Raw genomic sequence first — 23,161 nt, forward strand, 5'->3', positions numbered from 1 at the left:
CGCCACGAGAGGGCGCCACGCTCCCCGTCCTTCTTGACTCAACTCGTGGCGACTGTGCGTGAATGTTGAACTTCTTTCGCACCGTACGTAGCCAACCGTGCTAATCGGAGGTGCCGGGGCAAGGACGATCAACTAAACACAACAACTGATGGCCTGCTGCTCATGATGATGATGATGGCAGTCGTCAGTGGGTGGTGGGCAAGGACAAATAACAACTTTAACAATGGCAAGATGTTAACTCCCTCGCCTGCTATGCAGGACGTCATGGGTTAAATCCCGACCTTGACGCCTGCCGCTGTATATTTGGAGTCTGTGTCTCTCTCCCCATTTCTAAATGGTAAGCCACTTGATTGGGCTATCATTTGTGGCCAGGTCGCTTCTGCAAAAAGAGCTACATAGCTCAGTGGGCCTTACCTGGTAAAATAAAAAAAATAGTTCAGTTGTAGATAAATGACAAGCACGACATTTGTCATTGTTATTAGTCTGCTCATTTACCCCCGGCAAAGTGCCAGGACTTATTTTTTGCAAGAGGCTCATGTCAAGTTCACAGTCGAGGGAGCGATGTTGCTGCTGCTGCTGCTGAGTGTAATACCAGTTGAGTAATTTGCCGGTAAGTTTTCAGTATTGGGATGTGTTGTTTTTGTTGTTTTCTAATCGCAGTTATATTGTATGTTGAGGGTTTTTTGGCTCTGGGAGGGAAGCTGGAAAACTCACAGAACACCAACCCACGGAGAGCAGACGGGGAGCGGACAAACTCCACGCAGAGACGCACCCGTCTCGAACCCACGTCCTTTCTTGCTGCGAGGCGCAGAGTTTTTACCACTTGCCCTGTCACTGTATTCTCCAGATTATAAGACGCACTTTTTCCCCTGTAATTTAAAGTAAGAGTTGAGGGTCCGTCTTATAATCCAGTGTGTGTGTGTTACCAGATTTGTATAGCTTTATGGTAGTAACATTCCAGTGTCAGATGCTGGGTGCCACTCTCTGCTAGCCAGGACGAGAGGGCTTCCGTAGAGAGTTGGTTGTACTTTTGCTCTTCCTCCCCCTCCGTTGAAGGATCGCAGACTCCAGTGGGTCTACTATGAGATCCACAGTTTGAGGTGCATGTCCACAATCGGCACCGCTGTGGCTCACGTCTTTAAATTCCCGAAATGTGCCCATCGGGGCGTTGATGTTCTGCCGCGCTCGATGACAACATCACCGGTGTCGTTCCTTACGGTCTCCCGTGCGATGGAAATAACTCCGGTGCTGACACCGACTGACAAACGACACGTCTCATGAAAGAATGTGCTACATTAGGGGGCCATGTTATAAACGTAGAATAGATCACAAACCATGTGCACGCTGTGTATCACATAAGCTTTATTGTTTTATCATATAAAAAAAAATTGATCAAAATTGTATTATCCCATTGCGATGTTGGATGTGCATCAACCGGGCACTGTGGTGGCCCGCCTGTGATCTGCTAGTTAATAGGTGAGGGTTGGTGTATCACGGAGAGATTTGTGAAACTCCCCCCCCCCCCACCCACTAGGGTCGCAAGGCGAGCGTGCGGAGCGTTCGGCCTTATTCCCCCCGGATTGCGCGGTGGTTTTTCTCCAGGTTCTTCCCAGGCAAAGCCAAACGCTCGGTAATGGGATGCGGCCAAACATCCCAACGGCGCAGAACCCTCCTCAAAATCAATCTTCAGATTCATCGAGGCTCATCTGGATCAACGGAAGGGCACCATTACATTACGCGTAGCTTTCAGAAGTGAACATTAATCGCGTGAAGAATTACATTTTTTACGACGTTCATTTGCAATTTGGGAACTATTAGCTTAATCATGGTTGGTTCAATTTGTATACAATAGCGCAAGATTTACAAGCCAAATATTTGGGCTTATGCGACAGTCACGTAGAAGCTGAGCGTACGATATCGCAGCAATGCCGTCTTGTTCTCAACAACATCTCACCTAACGCCCGTGTGAGTCACCGAGCTCTTGAAGTCGAGGACCAGCTCTGTGGACTGCAATCATTAAGTGACGTGAATGGCAGTCACATAGGGTGTCAACAAAATCACGTTCTTACGTAATTGCGTCGATTGGTCACGTGGGTAATACTCGGCCCAGCGGCCACCTCCCTTAAGGATGAGATGGCCTGGTGGTACAGTCAGCCGAGACCAAGCCAGGACGCTGACGCCGTCGCCGGCGAGACCCCGGAACAGAATCTGTATAATCACCCGCGATTAAACCGGGTACCCGAGTGTACTGTATTGAGTTGATGATCTGAGCGGGGTGACCGATTATTGTAAAAAAAAACATCATGTTAAGTTGGGCTTTGTCACTTAATTCAGCTAATATTCATGTTTAAGCATTAACTTTTTGGTTGGATTGACATGCAACAAACAACCGTCATATTAAAATAAAAATGTGTCCCCAGTGTGGATAATGATACGCTATTGAAATGTCTTCAGAAGTAGCTGTGTGACGTCATCCACTGGGGCCTTCTCCGCTGCAAGGCAGTGCACAGCTCACTGCGGGGAGTTCCCTCTAGAAATGTCTTCTTCTCGTGAGACGATGCCTATAAGCGCGACAAAAATAAAACCGGGACGATTTAAAAATTCTCCGTTTGCGATTGGGGTGACCCTGCGTCGCCGCGGCCCTCCGGCGGTGCAGCGATCCTGACCCCACGCACGCGGCACTCCGCTTGAAGTGTCCCTCTCGACCTGCTCACGTCGTTGGCGCTGGGAAAACGTCATCGCCCCGCACGGACGTTGGGGCCGTCCTCTCGTCGGCCGGTCAGATGGAGTTGAGCCCACACGTCGAGCAGGCGAGGTCGTGGCGGAGGCTCACGCCGGCCTTGCCGCTCATGCAGACCGGGCCGCCGGAGGCACCGCCCGCCCCATCGCCGCTGGTCGCGGAGGCCGCGGAGGTCACGGAGGGGCGAGGAGGCTCCCCGCGGGGCTCGGTGCTCCGTCCGGTGGTCGCCGGCTCCCTGCCGCTGGCCGCTGTGTGGGCGAGATGATAGGTCAGCGGAACTCGTGTGGGTCGTCACGATCATGGTAACGATGATCGCGGTGAGGTTTTGATAAGAGCCGCCCGCCGATCCTCCGGGGTGTCTCGGAGCAGTTTACATCACACGTCATGAAAACATTTGTATGTTTTGTTTGCTGAACATAGGCACACAAACTTCTGTGAAATAAGGTGGCTTCCAACCGAGAGCACTGATGATGATGGTGTTGCAGCAAAGAATAAATCACACGTTTCTTGAATTGAGCGATGTTATCGTGACTTGCGAAAAGAGATGATAGAAGGGAGTTCTGAAGCTAGAAACAAGAGATCACCAATAAACGTACTGTACAGCACCTCCGATTAGCAGTTGGATATGTACGGTACGAAAGAAGTTCAACATACAAACAGCAGATAAGTTATATTTTTATTTAACTCAGCAAGGTTAAAGTAACTTTGGAAAGAATGAGTGGGACAATAAATATTTTGTCCAGCGATGTGGTGTTTGAACTTTGTGGATGAGATGAAACAGTCCAGTACAACAAGTCCTTGACACTGGTAGCAACTTTGCCAGCAACATATCCACGTAGCCACCCAGCAACCATACCAGCCAGCCACTCAGCCACCCAGCCACCCAGCCACCGTGCTCCCCAGTGACTCAGACACCTCGGCACCCTGCCACTCAGTCACTCAGCCATTCATCCACCCAGCCACTCTATCATCCAGCCACTCAAAGCACTTGGCCACCCAGCCACATGGCCACTCTGCCACCCAGACACCCATTCAGCTGGCCCACCCAGTCACTCAGCTATCAACAACTACACCCATGGAGGGTGGCGGGAAGGGGGGGCTGCGGGGAGAGGTTCAGGGGTACCTGCTGTGTTCCCCTCCGACTTTGTCCTCCGCCCGGACGACTTTCTCCGTCCGAGCCACGAGAAACACTCCATGACTCGGCGCTCCAGGCCTCCTCGCTGCTGTCTGTATGCTGAGGAGGGGGGTCGGGTGGGGGGGGGGCGCATGAAAGGTTTGGGGTTCGGGGGGGGGGCACAGGTGGACGATCAAAACGAACGGGCGAGCATCAGCCTCTGTGGGTCACCACCCAGGAACGCGCGCACATCAGTAACCGCATCAGTGGCCGCACACGGCCGGCAGAGTGGCCGAGCGCGTGTGAAACGCATCGCAGATTTCGCCGAGCGAAGGCCCAGAGGGCCCTCAAATGCCAAGGCGAGCAGCAACAAACAACGCTGTTTGGATTGCGTCAAATAATTACTAACGGCCCAACGTTACCTTGTGACGAATCCGGCTTCAGGCGTGCGTTTTGAAACTGGTTGGGAGGAGAGACCGTCCCTGTGGCCGGCAGGGACCGGGGCTCTCAAAGCCAACAGACCTGATTTTCCACTTTCTCCCTCGCCCTCCCAAGGCTGTAAGTAACAAAAGGCGCACGGATTGTATCCCTCGACGCACCAAATCTCACCTCTGCTGCGGTAGCCCGGTAGCGTGGCACCCCTGGGAATCGCTGCCGTCTATTCGTGTTCCCCTCCAATCTCTCTAAACGGTGACGCCAACAACGCGGTGGCTCCCCGCGGCTCGCTATCTTTCAACGAAACGGATCGTTCTGTCGTCTCTACGGCCGGCTCCGCTCGCTCGCTCGCTCCGGCTCCGCTCGTCCGTGGAGTGGAATGCGTCCTGGACTCGAGCTGGGTGCTGCTCTGGCGTTCGGGGCGTGTACAGGCTGGGACGACATCCGCACCCTACAACCATAGCCACTGCTGAACAAAGATCCCCCATATAGCCTTAACAGACTGTAGGGACAAGTGCTGTTAGCGAGCACCACTGCTGAGCGCACGCACGCACACTCGCCACCCTGTCCTGCTGTCGGTGTGTCTGTATCTTCTTTTTATGTTACCAGGTAAGGCCCCACTGAGCTTTGTACAGCTGGCTATCACAAATGATAGCTCCACGAAGTGGCTTATCATCACGTGGAAAGTAACAGCAGCCAAATCGTCTACACGCGTGATGTTCATTCTAAATGTGGAGGGAAAACCCGAAGGTCCCATAGAAATATGCACGTGACCACGGCAAGAGAGACACGCAAACTCCAAATATACAGCAGGCGTCAGGGTCGGGATTGAACCCACGATTTCCTGTATACCAGGCGAGGTAGTTGATATCTCGGCAGTGTGGCACCCCTTATACGATATAAAATAAATAAGCACACAAGACGCCCATAACCCGCCCATATCTGTCCGTACATATGAAGAACACATTCCACGTCCCATCAGGACACAAGGCCCGATGGTAGTGCACCGTATTCAGCAGCATTGGGTGCATGGCAAGCAAGCTCTGGACCGGTCTCAACATTCCCTGTCCCATCATCTCTGGGCAGGCTCACTCGAAAACCAAAGCCGTTGAACTGCCAACGATATTTGTTTTGCTATCCACGTTTACAGCCCACATACCGAGCCGCCGGTCAACTTTGTGTTTAATTTAACTTCATTATGAATATCAAAAGTTGCCTCCGATTCCAGCCAAGACCATCGCCGTGATAAATTGACGGCAAGACGTACAGACAGCACCTGACCAAACGTTGGCGAACGCTCGCCAGTGGGGGTTGGTAAAGGTCGTGAACGAATCAGAGGCCGGAAGCGGCGTAGGAGTACAGTACAACAAGGGATTTTGCTACACTATCCTCCGCTGCCCAGCCAAAGCCCATCAACAGCCGACGACACCTGCCCAGTAAACGGAGAACATCGGGCCAACAACGTTGGGTCAACGCTGGTCCAGCCACGTGCCAATGTTGGCTCAACATTGGCATCTTCGCTGGGTGTTTTATGCGTGGTGGCCGCACATCCGAGCACTGTCCAGGCTCAGCTCTGCTTGGCTTCCGAGATCTGACAACCTCGGGCACATTCCGGGTGATCAGCAGGTCATGGGCTGTGTATCTTTGTAGGGTGCATCTATATACATCACTGGCAACAGCTTCAGGTGTCACATTCTCGAAAAAGGTGTGGGGAGACGTAAAATACCTCGCCCGGTATTCAGGATGTTGTTGTGGGGTCGATCCCGACCCTGACGCCTGTATATTTAGAGTCTGCGTGTCTCTCTCCCTGTGGTCGTGTGGATTTTTCTCCGGTCCTCCGGTTTTTCCCTCCGCATTTATAAAAATGGTTCAGAGTATTTGGCTGCTAGAAATTTCCACTTGACAAGCCACTTCATTGAGCTATCATTTGTGATTGTCAGGTCGCTTCTGAAAAAGAACTATATAGCTCAGTGGGCCTTACCTGGTAAAATAAAAAATATCTTAGTAGTTTTAGTTTAAAAGCACCTCAAAACGTAGACCATTTGATGTCACTTTTGGATTTAGGACTCTACAAAAATTCTAGACTACACCTTTCCAAGGGCAAGGTTAAAATATTTAAAAATCTATATATTTACGAGCCAAATTCTTGGGGGCCCAGAAACAGAAGTTGGTTTTTGGACTTTAAAATCTGAGGCCATTAATTGGATTCCGCAGCCTTGAAAACAACAAGATGCAGACATTCCCGAGCAAAGAGAGAAATAAAAAGGCGCTCCAGACGGTGGGGGAAGCAGAGGAGAATGAGCAACCTTCCGCCGAGCGAATGCTCACTGGGGTCTTCGGTTTGAATCACGGGTGGCCAGGGATTAAAATCAGCTGTAAGAGTGCCGGCGCTGTTGCGGTAATTTTGTTGGCACGCCACATCCATATCTCGCCTTGTGTTGTCCTAGCGGTGATGTGCAGAGAGGCTACACTAAAATAGGATTTTTTGTTAGTTTTTAATGGTACTCTAGTGGCCGACAAACCCCCACTCTGATCCAGCCTAACAGCCATCCAGAAAACATCAAGTGACAAATGAAGCCGTGCGGGTGGTCAAAACTCAAATTCGAACCCAGGACCTCAGCAGCATGGCCGGGAGGAAGTTTTACTCCACACATTAGTGTGAATTCCAGTCCATGGAATAATCATCGAAGGGAGGGAGGGGGGAGGGACACTACCCTCCCAGGGACCCCACCGGAGTTTCCAGATGAGATCAGATTCCCACGAAATTCCCACGGTGCCCTGGCACCCGGGGTCTCCACGCACCGTCCTTCTCCTTCCCATACACCGCCCTGCAGATGCATCTCTTGAGCGGCAGCGCCGGATCGGTGCCGTCTGGCCCTCCTCCGGGGCGGAACACCTCGATGGGGACCTCCGAGCCCTCGGGCAAGCGGAATCCGGCGCGGATTTGCGCGGCCAGGAGCCCGGAGGCCCTGCCGATCTCCTCCTCCGATGGAAGGGACGGCGGAGCCGCGGTCGACGATGCCAGCGACGGTGAGAGCGACGGATCGGGTGGCATTGCAGATGGCGATGAATTCGTCGTCGACGACGATGAAGGCGATGCAGAGGATGGGGATGTGGACGAGGAGGACGGCACTGGGTGCTCGATGTAGAGGACTCCGATCACTGCGAGCGGTGGGTTCCGGCGGCACCGCTTGCGGATGTCCTGTGGCCACGGGAAACACGACGAGGATCACGACGATGATCATGATGAGGCCAAGAGCTTTCGGCAGAAAACCAATATTGCTGTTTCAGACGTGCAGAAATGTTCCGCATTACCATTCAAAACATAACCTGAATATCCTTTTTAAGTTGAATTGGTGTACGTTATGAATTTAAAAACGATTTAAATTCCGTTCGTCATCAGTGATGGGCAATCCACTGCTGGATGAAGGGCTCCCCCAAGCCACCGCTGCCACCGCAGTTACCTCTCCGGATCCCGCGATGTAAACAATGCACCCGGCACCGCACCCGAGCTGACTTGCTGCTCGGTTGGCCCACACAAAGTTCTCGCCACAAATGAACCACAAATCGTCGCTGCAGCTGCAGCAGCAGCAGCGGCTTTGGCGAGCCAACGAATAAATATGGTTACTGCATCGCACGCTTTCAGATGCGCTTCTGTGGCCGTCTGGAACGCTCTTCCTTCCGGGATTAGGAAGTCACTGGAGCTATGCACTTTTACATCATCTTTCTTTTGAACTGCTTTTCGTGTTTAGTTTGTTGTCCTTCCCTGCACCTCCGATTAGCACGGTTGGCTACGTACGGTGCAAAATAAATTCATACGTGTGGATTGGTTGAAAGAAGACCATTGTCTAGGGGTCCATCGAGTAAGGGGTGCCACGGTGGCTAGGAGATGTTAACTACCTCGCCTGGTGGACAGGTCGTCGTGGGTTCGATCCATACCCTGACGCCTGCTGTATATTTGGAGTTTGCGTGTCTCTCTCCCCGTGATCGTGGGGATTTTTTAGATTTTTCTCTGGGTCCTCCGGTTTTTCCGTCCACATCTAAAATGAACACCATGCGTTTAGAGTATCTGGCTGATATAAATGTCCACATGATGATAAGCCGCTACGTTGGGCCGTCATTTGTGATGGCCAGGTCGCCTCTGAAATAAAATACCTACACGGCTCATAAATTAAATTAATATTTTTTTTTAGTTATTGGGGGTCCCCTAGGCTAAAAATTGTTTTACAAATTTAAGCGCAAATCCTCATTGGCAAACATTATTTGGCGATGCTGCCTCTGCTGCTATGAAAGTGGCACACAACACAAACAACACAAACAGGCTCGTCAATAAACTCACCACGCTCATCGGTAACACTGCGCGTGGCCTCAATATAAAATATATGTAATGGGCGACGTTTCGGGCAATGGGCCTTCTTATTTGCACAGCTCCGAAGAAGGGCCATTGCCCGAAACGTCGCCTATTATTTATTTCAAGGGCGCGCACACGCGAGTGTTACCGACGAACGCGTCGAGTTTCCCCCATCCTCGGCGCGACGGAGAGAGAACTCCCGCGGAGGTGGAGGCTGTCGGCCGCACCGTCGAACGGCAAGCGGCGGAGCACCTTGACGATCTCCGCCACGAGCTGGGCGCCTCTCGCGTCGCGGAGCAGCGCCGCCGGCGGCAGCACCACGAGGACGCAGGACGACGGCGCCACGCGGCGCCCCGCGCTGCCGGCGTCGTGGTAGCGCCGACTCACGCGGCACGCCGGGGCAGCGGCAGGAGCGGCGGTAGTAGTGGGGTCCTCATCAGCAGCATCAGCAGCAGCGGTAGTAGTGGGGTCCTCATCAGCATCAGCGGCAGCGGTAGTAGTGGGGTCCTCATCAGCATCAGCGGCAGCGGTAGTAGTAGTGGGGTTCTCATCAGCAGCAGCGGTAGTAGTAGTGGGGTCCTCATCAGCAGCATCAGCAGCAGCGGTAGTAGTAGTGGGGTCCTCATCATCAGCAGCAGCGGTAGTAGCAGGGTCCTCATCAGCAGCATCAGCAGCAGCGGTAGTAGTAGGGTCCTCATCAGCATCAGCGGCAGTGGTAGTAGTAGTGGGGTCCTCATCATCATCAGCAGTGGTAGTAGTAGTGGGGTCCTCATCATCAGTAGCGGTAGTAGTAGTGGGGTCCTCATCAGCAGCATCAGCAGCAGCGGTAGTAGTAGTGGGGTCCTCATCATCATCAGCAGCGGTAGTAGTAGTGGGGTCCTCATCATCAGCAGCGGTAGTAGTAGTGGGGTCCTCATCATCAGCAGCGGTAGTAGTAGTGGGGTCCTCATCATCAGCAGCGGTAGTAGTAGTGGGGTCCTCATCATCAGTAGCGGTAGTAGTAGTGGGGTCCTCATCAGCATCAGCTGCTGCTGCTGTGTCTCTGTCGGTACCCGGGGCGGCGTCTGCGCCCTGGTCGCAGACGCCGCCCGCGTCGCATTGCGTCTCGGGGTTCGCTTCCTGCTCGCGCCGCTTCTCCTCCAGCTCCTGCTGCTGCTCCTCCTGCTTCTCCTCCTGCTCCTTCTCCTGCTGCTCCTGCTGCTGCTCCTGATCATTCTCCTCCTGATCATTCTCCTCCTGCTCCTGCTGCTCCTCCTGCTGCTCCTCCTCCTGCTCCTCCTGCTGCTCCTCCTCCTGCTCCTCCTGCTCCTTCTCCTCCTCCTGCTGCTGCTCCTCCTGCTGCTTCTCCTCCTCCTGCTGCTGCTGCTCCTCGCGTAGAAGCAGCAGCAGCAGCGCCCTGGAGACGGCGTGGAGGACCTCGCGGCTCTCCGCGCCGCCGGCTCCCACCAGCAGCAAGCGCTGCGCACCGCCCATCGCGCGCACGGCCGCGGCGAAGTTCTCCTCCATGGGGCCGACTGCGCTGCCCGAGATGCCGCTGCTGCTGTTGTTGTTGTTCATCGTGATGGAGCTGCTGTTGTTGTATGGAGCTGCTGCTGTTGTATGGAGCTGCTGCTGCTGTTGTATGGAGCTGCTGTTGTTGTTGTATGGAGCTGCTGTTGTATGGAGCTGCTGTTGTATGGAGCTGCTGCTGTTGTATGGAGCTGCTGCTGTTGTATGGAGCTGCTGCTGTTGTATGGCGCTGTTGCTGTTGTATGGAGCTGTTGCTGTTGTATGGAGCTGCTGTTGTATGGAGCTGCTGCTGCTGTTGTATGGAGCTGCTGCTGCTGTATGGAGCTGCTGTTGCTGCTGTTGTATGGAGCTGCTGTTGCTGCTGTTGTATGGAGCTGCTGTTGCTGTTGTATGGAGCTGCTGTTGCTGTTGTATGGAGCTGCTGCTGTTGTATGGAGCTGCTGCTGTTGTATGGAGCTGCTGCTGTTGTATGGAGCTGCTGCTGTTGTATGGAGCTGCTGCTGTTGTATGGAGCTGCTGCTGTTGTATGGAGCTGCTGCTGTTGTATGGAGCTGCTGCTGTTGTATGGAGCTGCTGCCGCTGTTGTATGGAGCTGCTGCTGCTGCTGTATGGAGCTGCTGCTGTTGCTGCTGTTGTATGGAGCTGCTGTTGCTGCTGTTGCTGCTGTTGTATGGAGCTGCTGCTGTTGTTGTATGGAGCTGCTGCTGCTGCTGTTGTTGTTGGTGGTGGTGGTCCGCGTGGTGTGTGGAGTCGCAGAGAATTGGTGCCGGCTCCCTGCTGCACGCGGTGGAAGCCGCCGCCGCCTGCTGCTGCTGCTGCACGGAGCTCGCAGTCGACGATGACGGCGGCGGCGCTGATGAGGAGATAGCGGGGCGAGTGGCAGTCGCGGCAGTCCGCCGGCCTCTCCCGCGGCACCCCCCCCCCCCAGGCTCCCCCGCGTGCCCCCCCCCCCAGCCCCACGCTGCTGCTGCCCGCCAGGAGGAGGTGGAGGAGGAGGGGCGACTGACTTCCCTTCACCCCTAGGAGGTGGTGGTGGTGGTGGAGGGGCGACTGACTGCCCCTTCACCCCTAGGAGGTGGTGGTGGTGGAGGGGCGACTGACTTCCCTTCACCCCTAGGAGGAGGTGGAGGAGGAGGGGCGACTGACTTCCCTTCACCCCTAGGAGGTGGTGGTGGTGGTGGAGGGGCGACTGACTGCCCCTTCACCCCTAGGAGGTGGTGGAGGTGGAGGGGCGACTGACTGCCCCTTCACCCCTAGGAGGTGGTGGAGGTGGAGGGGCGACTGACTGCCCCTTCACCCCTAGGAGGTGGTGGAGGTGGAGGGGCGACTGACTGCCCCTTCACCCCTAGGAGGTGGAGGAGGTGCTGGAGGGGTGACTGACTGCCCCTTCCCCTTCACCCCTGTGTGTGTCCTTGTGTGTCTGTGTGTGTCCTTGTGTGTCTGTGTGTCCGTGTCCTTGTGTGTCTGTGTGTGTCCTTGTGTTTCTGTGTGTGTCCTTGTGTGTCCGTGTGTCTGTGTGTGTTCTTGTGTGTCCGTGTGTCCTTGTGTCTGTGTGTCCTTGTGTGTCTGTGTGTCCTTGTGTCTGTGTGTGTCTTTGTGTGTCTGTGTGTCCTTGTGTGTCCTTGTGTCTCCTTGTGTCCGTGTTCTTGTGTGTCTGTGTGTCTGTGTCCGTGTGTGTCCTTGTGTGTCTGTGTGTGTCCTTGTGTGTCCGTGTCCTTGTGTGTCTGTGTGTCCGTGTCCTTGTGTTTCTGTGTGTCCGTGTCTGTGTGTCTCTGTTTGTGTCCTTGTGTGTCCGTGTGTCTGTGTGTCCTTGTGTCTGTGTGTCCTTGTGTCTGTGTGTGTCTTTGTGTGTCTGTGTGTGCCCTTGTGTGTCCTTGTGTCTGTGTGTGTCCTTGTGTGTCCGCGTGTGTCCGTGTGTGTTCGTGTGTTTGTGTGTCCGTGTGTCTGTGTATGTCCGTGTGTCTGTATGTTCGTGTGTCCTTGTGTCCGTGTGTCTGTGTGTTTGTGTGTCTGCGTCCTTTGTGTCTGCGTCCTTTGTGTCTGCGTCCTTTGTGTCTGTGTCCGTGTGTGTCCATGTCCGTGTGTCTGTGTCCAAGTGTCTGTGTGGGCAGTGGTAGTGCACCGGTGAATCGTCGCCACTGGGGAGACAAAGGCGGCCGGGCGTGGTGCTGGCCACCCACCCGCTCGTGTGCCGTGCCGGCCTTCGTAGGTGCTGCTCGCTAACAGCACTTGCCCCTACAGTCTGTTCAGGCTACACGGGGGATCTTTGTCCTTGTCCGTGTTTGTCTGTGTGTGTCTTTCTCTCTCTCTCTCTGTGTATGTATGCGTGTGTATGTTTGGTTTGTGTGTACATATACTGCACGTATGTACTGTGTTTCTTTGTGTGTCTGAGCACTTGCCCCAAAGCGTCTGCAAGGGCTATACGGGGGATCTTGGTCTCGTGCATATTTGCGTGCGTTTGAGTCCTTGTCCGTGTGTATCTTTGCGTATGTATGGTTTTGTGGTTTGTTAAAACTCGCAATCACGTGGCACCAAAATGCACCTAGCCTGGCACGAGCACCGTGACGATGTCACCTTCACTTGCCGTGTGTGCGCGCGCGAGTCTTGTGTTAGAATCTCTGTGCGTGTGTGTCTGTGTGTGTTTGTGTATTCGTGTGTGCGAGAGTGGTGTTGTGTTCCTACCACCTACACCTGGCCACACACTCACACCTATTGACAGCCCTACCACTCAGCCCGTGACAGAGACGATAACAATACACGAATGCACATACGACACTTGTCACAGACACGGGTAAAGGTGACAGCTCCCGTTGTTGAGCAGCTTTTAAGGGCTGCAAAACTGCGATCTTGGGACCAATAAACCTGGAACACAGGAAGATGTTTTCGAATAAAAAATAATAATTCACAAGCTGCCACGCCTGTCCAGCAAGGAAGCCTCCGTGCATGAAATCTAAGAACGAGGTTTATTACCCTTTCAGGCAATAAAACAGGGATCGTGCACTGCATCAACCACGCATGGTAGTTGTGGCGAACATGCAAACAACACATGCTCTGATAATGCATGAATTGTCTTTGATTGTCCTACACCAGAGACATCAATCAGCCTTCTGTGTGGCCTGGTCTCACCAGCAGTGTCAGACCACAGAACAACGCCACAAGGCGACCAGTGCTACGACAAGGCCACACGCATCAGAGAAACTTGGAGCTCGGTGGAGCAGCTCCACCATGGGATATATTTTATGCCAGCCTCAAAGTATGAATAATAAAAAAGTAAGTATGACCCTTTATGGCACTAAAACAGGTGTTTATTTGTTCGAACACCAAGTGGACACACCTTTGCAAGGAATCGGGGACTGCATCAACCACACGTGGTGCTTATGGTGAACATGCAACCAAAGAAGAGTCTCCCGTGTGGGTCTACGAAGGAGCTGCAAACCCGGTGTGAACAACGCGGAGATCACGGAGACAAACTCACGCGCGCGTTGCGCCACGGATCTTGGAATCTTCACTCGGCAAGCGCTGAGAGCCCCAGGTCATTTCTCTCGTTTTAGCCGGGCGGTGGCTTTGCCATCTACACGCGTCCGGCCTGTTCATCCAGCAGTGTGGAGGCGGCCACAGCGAGGGTTTGTGGATCGCGAGCGCACAAAGGCGAAGTTGTGACTCGCTCGCTCGCCGTGAGCGGCGAGGGGACTGCGGTCACAGCAAACGTGAATTCCACCCGTCCCGTCTGTCCGGGATCGAGTGTTTCCCCCTCACCGCCTTGGGTTTCTCCACGCGCTCCTGCCACGTGTAAACACTCATCGGTATGTAAGTGTGTTGAACTTCTTTCGCGCCGTACGTAGCCAACCGTGCTAATCGGAGATTGCGGCCTATAACACCTTAACGTGTGGAGGACCGCAGAGCTTGGGAAATTGTTTCCACCGACTCCCCGTGCCCGAGTGATCCTCGACGAGGCTGAGAGCCAATCTTGTGCGGCGGCAGCGAATGACAAGGCGATATTGTTGTTGAACTCACGGCCACCGGGGCTTGCCAGGTGTTGTAGGTGCATGGCTCCGAGTTGATGGCCGTGCCGGGTGTCACCCCCTCGTCTACAGCGCGGTGCTGGACTCCACCCCCCCGGGTTCTCTGCTTTCCTCCCAGACCCACAAGGGCAGTGAGGTGGCCACCGGTGGGCAGCTACGGCAAGTGGGTTCGTCAACCCATCCGCGCAGACCCTTGGCTGTCACTCGTATACGCTGTGGGTTCTCTCCACGTGCTCCGGTTTGCTCCAACGCAAACCCAAACCCTCATCGGAACTGGCCAAAACCTCCCAACGTCGCCGAATCCCACTCCTGCGAAAGTGCACAGCGTCAATGTCCTTGCCTGTGAAGGTCAAGCGGTTTACCAGCGGTGGTTCAAGCAAGTCTGACTGTGCTGATGAATGTCAAATCCGTTCTACAGTTTGCTTTTATTTAACCAGGAGGATTTCTCCACAAATCTGGCTGTCGCCTGATGAAGCTAGTTGTAATTACTGGCGAAACTTCATACTCAGATTGTAAATGTTGTGGATTGGTTCTCCACCACACCGGTGTGCTGTACTAGTGACGAATTGGCACGTTCTGTTTACGTGACCACCCTTACGAGTTGGCTGTGTCGGGTGGTGGCGGATTTAACGACACATATATACGCGATCTAACCCAAAACCACTACATTATGGATGATATTGGTCGCGAAAGCCTCCTACGTGTTAAACTGAACCAATGCTGCTCATAAAATGCACTCCCAGAACTCTGCGTGGCATTTGGGTTGTGTAAGATACTTCTATAATTTTTTTATACAGTGATAAATATTTACTTGTGAATGTCTGAGTCAGGGGATTGTCAGTGAGTGGCCGTGTTGAAACCCTAAGTAACCGAACACACAGCGCCCCCGTTACCACGTGTTTCTGCACGAAACTAAACTCGGATATTGTTTTACACATCCCGTCAGCTACACGGCCTTCTCGGAGTGCGTCCATCAGCAGAATTGGTTCAATAAAAGCAAACTGTGGGCCGATTCCGACGTTTCAGCGTCTCATCAGCAAACTGGGAGCGCGCTTAAACCAACACTGGTGAACTGTCCGATGTTTACTGGAGTGGGCCGTGTAAACAAGACTGGGGGGGGGGGGGGGTGCAGAGCGTGAATCCAAAGCCCTTCCACCACCCCTCTTTGTATAAACACAAAGATCCCCCGTGTAGCATTAACAGACTGTTGGGGCAAGTGCTGTTAGCGAGCACCTATGAAGGCCGGCACGGCACACGAGGGAGTGGGTAGCCAACACCACGCCCGGCCGCCTTTGTCTCCCTCGTAGTGATGTTTACACACCGCATCAGGTACTCCTTTTAGACTGAGTCGACCTAGGGGAGGCCCAGAACCGGTTCAGATAATCGTCACCGGTATTGGCCGTGAGCGGGAGTCGAACTCGGGTGGCCGGGTTCGTAGTGCAGCGCGCTGACCGCTACACTACTGCTACCGAAACAGACACACAGACAGACACACACACACAGACACACACAGACAGACACACAGACAGACACACAGACACACACACAGACAACAACCGCCATTCGCCACTAAGTGGCAGTGACGTCACCACGACGCTTGTGCCAGGCCATGTGCACCTTGAGGCCACGTAAAGTGTCGAACGCCCGCTGGCAGGAGGTCACGGGGCAGACCCAAGTGCCACGGGTCGACTGACTGAGATGACTGGCTGATGCACCACCTGTGCCCCCTACTGTGCCAACCTGCTGTACTTTAGCCACCCGGCGCTCCGCTCGTTGTTGTGAGCGTCGCTCCTCCACCCTCCGTTGTTGTTGGAGGGCGACTGCCTCCAACTGCCCAGTAGCGTCCTTCACGAGCCTCCTCCACAGAGGCCGATCTTGACACCGCTGGTACCAGTCATCGGCAAGTCCACTCAGCTCCACGTCCTCCTGTACCACATCACTCCATCTCTTCTCCAGCCCGTGCCGCGCCCGTTTAGCCCCCTCGATCCGGCCGAACAAAAGCTGTTTCGGCATGCGGTGGCTGGGCATGCGGGCTACATGACCCAGCCAACGCAGCCTTGCCTGCCGGAGGAGCTCACCGATGGGACCTTGCCCAGTTCTTTCAAGGATTTGTGAGCTCCTCACACAATCCAGCCTGGTTAAACCCAGGATGGATCGTAGGCAGGCTAGCCTAAATGTTTCTAACTGGCGAAGATGTTCCATTAAGGGGGTCCACGCTTCGCAAGCGTAGAGAAGGGAGGGAATGACCGTGGCCGAGAAGACCTGAAGCTTAGTGCGGAGCGACAGACCAGGTAGCTTCCACACAGCGTTACGCAACCGATGAAAATATATTTCCGCTCGACTGATTCGGAGTGAGACCTCTGCTGTTAAACTGGAGCCGGTCATGAGCACACTGCCCAGGTATGGGAAACTCTCCACTCTCTCCACAACTGCCCCATCACCGATTGGGAGTTGTGGAGGTGGAGTGTCCGATGGCTCTGACTCCCAGCCACGTAGTTTTACCCGGGCCCGCTCACCATCATGAAGGTCCTTAATGATCGTGAGCAGAGGGTCAGGGACTCCAAAAGCACGAAGAACAACCCAGAGCCCAGAACTACTGATGGTATCATAGGCCTTGACCAGGTCAATAAAGCAGAGATGTAGGTCTTGTTGGAATTGCCTACACCTCTGCTGTAGCAGACGGACAGAAAATATGGCATCTGTGCAGGACCGCCCTTTCCTGAAACCGCATTGGGGCTCCGCAAGCCTCTCCTCAGCGTGCCTGGCAAGGCGATGTTGAATAATCCTTGCCAGGACCTTTCCCGGCACACTGAGGAGTGAGATGCCCCTGTAGTTGTTACAGTCTTCTTAAAGAGGGGGACCACCAGGGCATCCTTCCAATCCTGCGGAACCCGTCCAGTGGTCCAGACTGTTGTTATGATGTCATGTAGGGCAGTCTGTGCACAAACGCCACACTCCCTCAGCATTTCGCTTGGGAGATCATCTCTGCCCGCTGCCTTTCCTGGTCGGATCGCCTTCAGTACTTCCTCAACAGATGGCACCGCAGCCTCAGCAGGGTCAGACAGACACACACAGACACAAAAGACAAAGATCCCCCGTATAGCCTTAACAGACTGTAGGGGCAAGTGCTGTTAGCGAGCACCTATGAAGGCCGGAACGGTACACGAGGGGGTGGGTGGCCAGCACCACGCCCGACCGCCTTTGTCTCCCTAGTGGCAATGTTTACACACCGCACCAGGTACTCATTTGAGGCTGAGTCGACCTAGGGGAGGCCCGGGACCGGTTCAGATAATCGTCACTGGTGTTGGCCGTGAGCGGGAATCGAACCCGGGTCGCCAGGTACATAGCGCTGCGCGCTAACCGCTACACTATCGCTCCCCACACACAGACACACAACAACAACAACAACAACCGCCATTCGCCACTAAGTGGCGGTGACGTCACCACGACGCTTGTGCCAGGCTATGTGCACCCTGAGGCCACGTGAAGTGTCGAACGCCCGCTGGCAGGAGGTCACGGGGCAGACCCAGGTGCCACGGGTCGACTGACTGAGATGACTGGCTGATGCACCACCTGTGCCCCCTACTGTGCCAACCTGCTGTGCTTTAGCCACCCGGCGCTCCGCTCGCTGTTGTGAGCGTCGCTCCTCCGCCCTCCGTTGTTGTTGGAGGGCGACTGCCTCCAACTGCCCAGTAGCATCCTTCACGAGCCTCCTCCACAGAGGCCGATCTTGACACCGCTGGTACCAGTCATCGGCAAGTCCACTCAGCTCCACGTCCTCCTGTACCACGTCACTCCATCTCTTCTCTAGCCCGTGCCGCGCCCGCTTAGCCCCCTCAATCCGGCCAAACAAAAGCTGTTTCGGCATGCGGTGGCTGGGCATGCGGGCTACATGACCCAGCCATCGCAGCCTTGCCTGCCGGAGGAGCTCGCCGATGGGACCCTGCCCAGATCTTTCAAGGATTTGTGAGCTCCTCACACAATCCAGTCTGGTTAAACCCAGGATGGATCGTAGGCAGGCCAGCCTAAATGTTTCTAACCGGCGAAGATGTTCCATTAGGGGGGTCCACGTTTCGCAAGCGTAGAGAAGGGAGGGAATGACCGTGGCCGAGAAGACCTGAATCTTAGTGCGGAGCGACAGACCAGGTAGCTTCCACACAGCGTTACGCAACCGATGAAAAGATATTGCCGCTCGACTGATTCGGAGTGAGACCTCTGCTGTTAAACTGGAGCCAGTCATAAGCACACTGCCCAGGTATGGGAAACTCTCCACTCTCTCCACAACCGCCCCATCACCGATTGGGAGTTGTGGGGGTGGAGTGTCCGATGGTACAAAATACCCAGGCAGGTGCTTAGTTTTGGTGGGGCTGATGGTAAGGCCCCACCTCTTAGTGGCACGCTCCAGTCTCAGCAGCAGCGTCTCCAACTCCTCCTCTGACTGAGCAGCTATTACCAAGTCATCAGCATACATAACGTGGTTGAGCAATAGGGAGCCATCCCTTGACCGCACCCGGGCATCGATTAGCCTCCCATTATATCTGTACCATATGGAGATTCCCCCGGTACAGCTATTGAAGGCTTCACGAACTACGTGGTCAAAATAGATGTTAAATAATGTGGGAGCCAGAGGACATCCCTGTCGCACCCCAAGGTGTACAGGGAATGGCTCTGACTCCCGGCCACGTAGTTTTACCCGGGCCCGCTCACCATCATGAAGGTCCTTAATGATCGTGAGCAGAGGGTCAGGTACTCTAAAAGCACGAAGAACGACCCAGAGCCCAGGCCTACTGATGGTATCATAGGCCTTGACCAGGTCAATAAAGCAGAGATGTAGGTCTTGTTGGAATTCCCTACACCTCTGCTGTAGCAGACGGACAGAAAATATGGCATCTGTGCAGGACCGCCCTTTCCTGAAACCGCATTGGGGCTCCGCAAGCCTCTCCTCAGCGTGCCTGGCAAGGCGATGCTGAATAATCCTTGCCAGGACCTTTCCCGGCACACTGAGGAGTGAGATGCCCCTGTAGTTGTTACAGTCTGTGCGGTCCCCCTTCTTAAAAAGGGGGACCACCAGGGCATCCTTCCAATCCTGCGGAACCCGTCCAGTGGTCCAGACTGTTGTTATGATGTCATATAGGGCAGTCTGTGCACAAACGCCACCCTCCCTCAGCATTTCGCTTGGGAGATCATCTCTGCCCGCTGCCTTTCCTGGTCTCAGACTCCGGATCGCCTTCAATACTTCCTCAGCAGATGGCACCTCAGCCAGCCACTCACAGGGGGTGACTTCATCCAATATTTGAGGCACCGCAGCCTCAGCAGGGTCATCCTCACTTTGTGCCACGATGTTTTCCTGGCTGAGGGATTTTCCCTCCCCCAGGACCTCACAGAAATGCTCAGCAAATCTGCGAACCTGTTCCTGGGGGTCGGAAATTGGATCACCGTTTTTTCCCCTAATGATGGTAATAGGTGTGGCGCTGCAGGTTACTTTTTTGATGGAGTTAAATAGAGATTTGTGATCACGGGCCACTGAGGCAGACTCCATCTCCTCAGCAACCCGCGACCACCACCCATCCTTGCAGCGCCTCACGGCTCTCCGAACCTCCGAGCGAAGGCTGCGGTAAGCCTCCTCATTCTCTGACGTGGGATTCTGTAGCCGATGACAGTGGGCCTGTCGCTTTTTCTCAACCATCGTGAACAACTCCTCTGTCATCCAGGGTGTCTGGGGAGGTCTGGACCGCGTACCCAAAGCAGCCATTGCAGCTGCATGAGTCACAGTCCTAAACCTCGCCCATTTACCCTCGACATCAGGAGGAGTCGGGGACGATGCCAATCCCAGCCGCAAGCGATGATGAAATTCTCGCTTGCAACTTTCATCAGATAACTGAGACCAGGCCACTTTAGGTTGGAATGGGGTCCTGGGTGTACACCCACCACCGGAGTGGAAGAATGGCAGGCGCATCTTACAGATGACTAGTCGATGGTCAGAGGGCAGATCAGCTCCACGGTAGGTCCTGGTGTCAAGGACATGGGCTCGCATTCGCTGGTCCGTCACTATGTAGTCCAGCAGATGTTCTTGCTTGGACCCGGCATGCATCCATGATGTTGTGTGGATGCGCCGATGCCGGAACAGCGTGTTGGTAATTACAAGCCCATGGGCTGCACAAAAATCTAGCAGCCTCCTACCGTTGTTATTGAGCTGATCTGGCCCATGCCCTCCAATCACTCCAGACCAGGTGCCAGTATCATGACCAACTCGGGCATTGAAGTCACCCAACATGATGACTCTATCCCGAGGGGCCACTTTAGCCAGCACCTGTGACAGGAGGTCATAGAAGGCATCTGACTCATCGGCTTTGCCTGCATCCCTCCACGGATGTTCATCTTCGGTGGGGGCATAAGTAACCACGACCACCATTCCTCGCCTCCGGTTGATGGGAAGGCGAGCCCAAAGTAGCCTGGGGCTTACAGCTTCCCACACCTCACCGCCACGCTCCCACGCCCCCTTCATTCTTTTGTTCAAAAGAAGACCCACACCCTGTTGTTTGGCAGTCTGCTGCCCCGAGTAGAGGACTGTCCACCCCTCATGGTGGCAGGAGCCAGAGCCGGTCCACCGGACCTCCTGAATGCCGCATAGATCCAGGCGGTACCGGTCCAGCTCCCGACAGAGGAGTGGCAGCCTCTCCTCTGCAGTGAGCGTTCGAACATTCCACGTGGCCACCCGTAGTGGCTTTTCATTGTTTCTGGAGTAGCCCCGAGGGTAGGTATTCAATCTCCTGGCTCCGCCAATTGGGGTTTGGCCAGGAGACGTCATAGACGCCTGGCCCCCCGGGGCCTCCGGCACAAGCTTAGTTGTTACATATTTCAGTTTAATTCGTAGTTTCGTGGTAATTAATTGAAGGTGGAGGGGTTACCAGCCCCTCGCACCCGTCCAGAGCCCCCGTTTAGCCCCTGTGGTGGACACATATGCCATGAGGGGAGGAGCCAATCAAAATTGGATCTCCCCCCACAGCGCTGTCCACGACAGAGTTGCCCGTCCGGCACCGCGAGGAGGTAGGGGGTTGTTTTGCCGGACACACACACAGACAGACACACACACACATAGACAGACACACACACAGACAGACACACGCAGACACACAGGCAGACACACACACATAGACAGACACACACAGACACACAGACAGATAGACACACACATAGACAGACACACACATAGACAGACACAGACAGATACACAGGCAGACACATACAGATACACACAGACACACACAGACACACAGATACACACGCACAGACAGACACACAGACAGACACACACACAGACACTGTAGCTCACGGCAGTGGTGTAGCAATGCTTAGGCCAAAGTGCAGCGGTCTCCGTGCGGTGTGGCAACAACACGTTAGACTGGACAGGGCCCAACAGTGCGGGTCTCCTTCACTCTGTGCGGGCGCGATGTCGCGAACATTTCTACAACAATTTTTTTCTCGCGTGTGGCTTCAATTCAGTCGGATGCGGCGAAGCGGCCGTACGCGGGACAACATCGACGTGTAGCCGTCTCGTGTGCTGCGTTGTGGGTCCGGTGACTGTGCCGCTCCACTCTGTGCGATTTCGCTTTGTCGAGCCCAGTCTACCCGCATAAAGCGAGGGAACTCCCTCAATCAACGCGAGGGTTTACCCGGTAGACGAGACCACCAGATGCAGGTGGTGCAGGAGGATGCTTGTGGAATGACCCAAAAATATCCCCGAAGCCCATACGCAGCCTCACGGCTATTTGAAAATATTGGAAGGTCTCCGATTGTTCGTGAGACTGCCTTTTAAAGGGATTGGAGGAATCAGGTTTGAACGAGATCGATCGGAGAACAGAGAGGATCCGTTGTAGGGGAAGGACTGGGATTATGCTCAGGGAAAACCAAGGACAAGAAGGCTCCAGCAAGGGCCCCGAGGAATATTAAAGTGGAGAGAGAGCACGAGGAGTGGGGACGTTGGGAGGAAGTTACAAGCTGGAGTCGGCACGACGCCTAGGGCCCCGTATCGTGGCTGCGTCCCAATAAAGTGGCTCTCGCTACGTCGTCGTCAGTCGCCACACTTGCACAAATGCAGGTTGGATATTTGTCTGGAGAATAAATAATTACGTGCCCCCTCCATACAAAATATGAAAGTAAATGCCACACTGCCTTCTGGGATGTCCAACCGATTGATAGAACACAAGTACAGGAGTATATTATGTGGAAAGACGAATATATATTTGTTTAGCCACAATACTCCAAACAATTATTGAGTTTTAAGAAACGAATGCTGTTTTTTTGCAGCGGAGACACAGATTTGTAGATCGGGTCTGGCAACCAAGCAGCATTTTGTTTTAAAATCCTGACTGATGATGAGACCCTGAAGGTAGAAACTATTCCAGAGTTTGCTCGTTTAAGCAAACTGCTGGTTAACAGTTGTCTGGACGGAGTGGTGTGCTAGTGGTTAGCATACTACGATATGCAATATTGTACAATACTTGTATTTGACCAAGTAAGGCCCACTGAGCTATATAGCTCTTTTTCAGAAGCGCCGTGGCCACGAATGATTGCTTAATGAAGTGGCTTATCATCACGTTTGAAATGTATCGCAGCCAAATACTCTAAACGCGTGACGTCGATTCTAAATGTGGAGGGAAAAGCCGGAGGACCCGGAGAAAAAATCCACGCAACCACGGGGAGAGACACCGCAAACTCCAAATATACAGCAGGCGTCAGGGGTCGGCATCGAACCCACAACCTCCTGTATACCAGGCGAGGTAGTTAACATCTCATAGCCACCGTGGCGCCCCCACCACGACGGCTAACATCAGTGGTGAGCGATAGCCGAACCCGTTCCTGCCAACTCCGCATTTACCAACCAACACTGACCGATTTGGTAAAGTATGGTCAAACAAGCATCATGACCAACACGGCGTGGGGGGGGCCTTCATCCAGCAGTGGATTGACCGAGGGCTGCACGTTATTTT

At 54.1% G+C, this 23,161-nt stretch overlaps 1 protein-coding gene across 1 annotated transcript; it reads right to left on the reverse strand.

Moving 5' to 3' along the window:
- Window positions 1-1,345: 1,345 nt before the first annotated feature.
- Window positions 1,346-11,050, reverse strand: LOC142905633 (uncharacterized). Its single transcript, XM_076052399.1, has 4 exons — window positions 8,893-11,050; window positions 7,092-7,491; window positions 3,864-3,974; window positions 1,346-2,988 (listed from the first exon to the last, which is right to left on the reverse strand). Exons 1-4 carry the CDS (start codon window positions 10,195-10,197, stop codon window positions 2,780-2,782), a joined length of 2,025 nt encoding a protein of 674 aa, XP_075908514.1. The 5' UTR covers window positions 10,198-11,050; the 3' UTR covers window positions 1,346-2,779.
- Between the last annotated feature and the right edge of the window lie 12,111 nt (window positions 11,051-23,161).

The sequence above is a fragment of the Petromyzon marinus genome, chromosome 55 (genome assembly GCF_048934315.1).
Source record: "Petromyzon marinus isolate PM22_M1 ecotype Great Lakes invasive population chromosome 55, UKy_Petmar_22M1.pri1.0, whole genome shotgun sequence".
In the NCBI taxonomy this organism is placed as follows: Eukaryota; Metazoa; Chordata; class Hyperoartia; order Petromyzontiformes; family Petromyzontidae; genus Petromyzon; species Petromyzon marinus.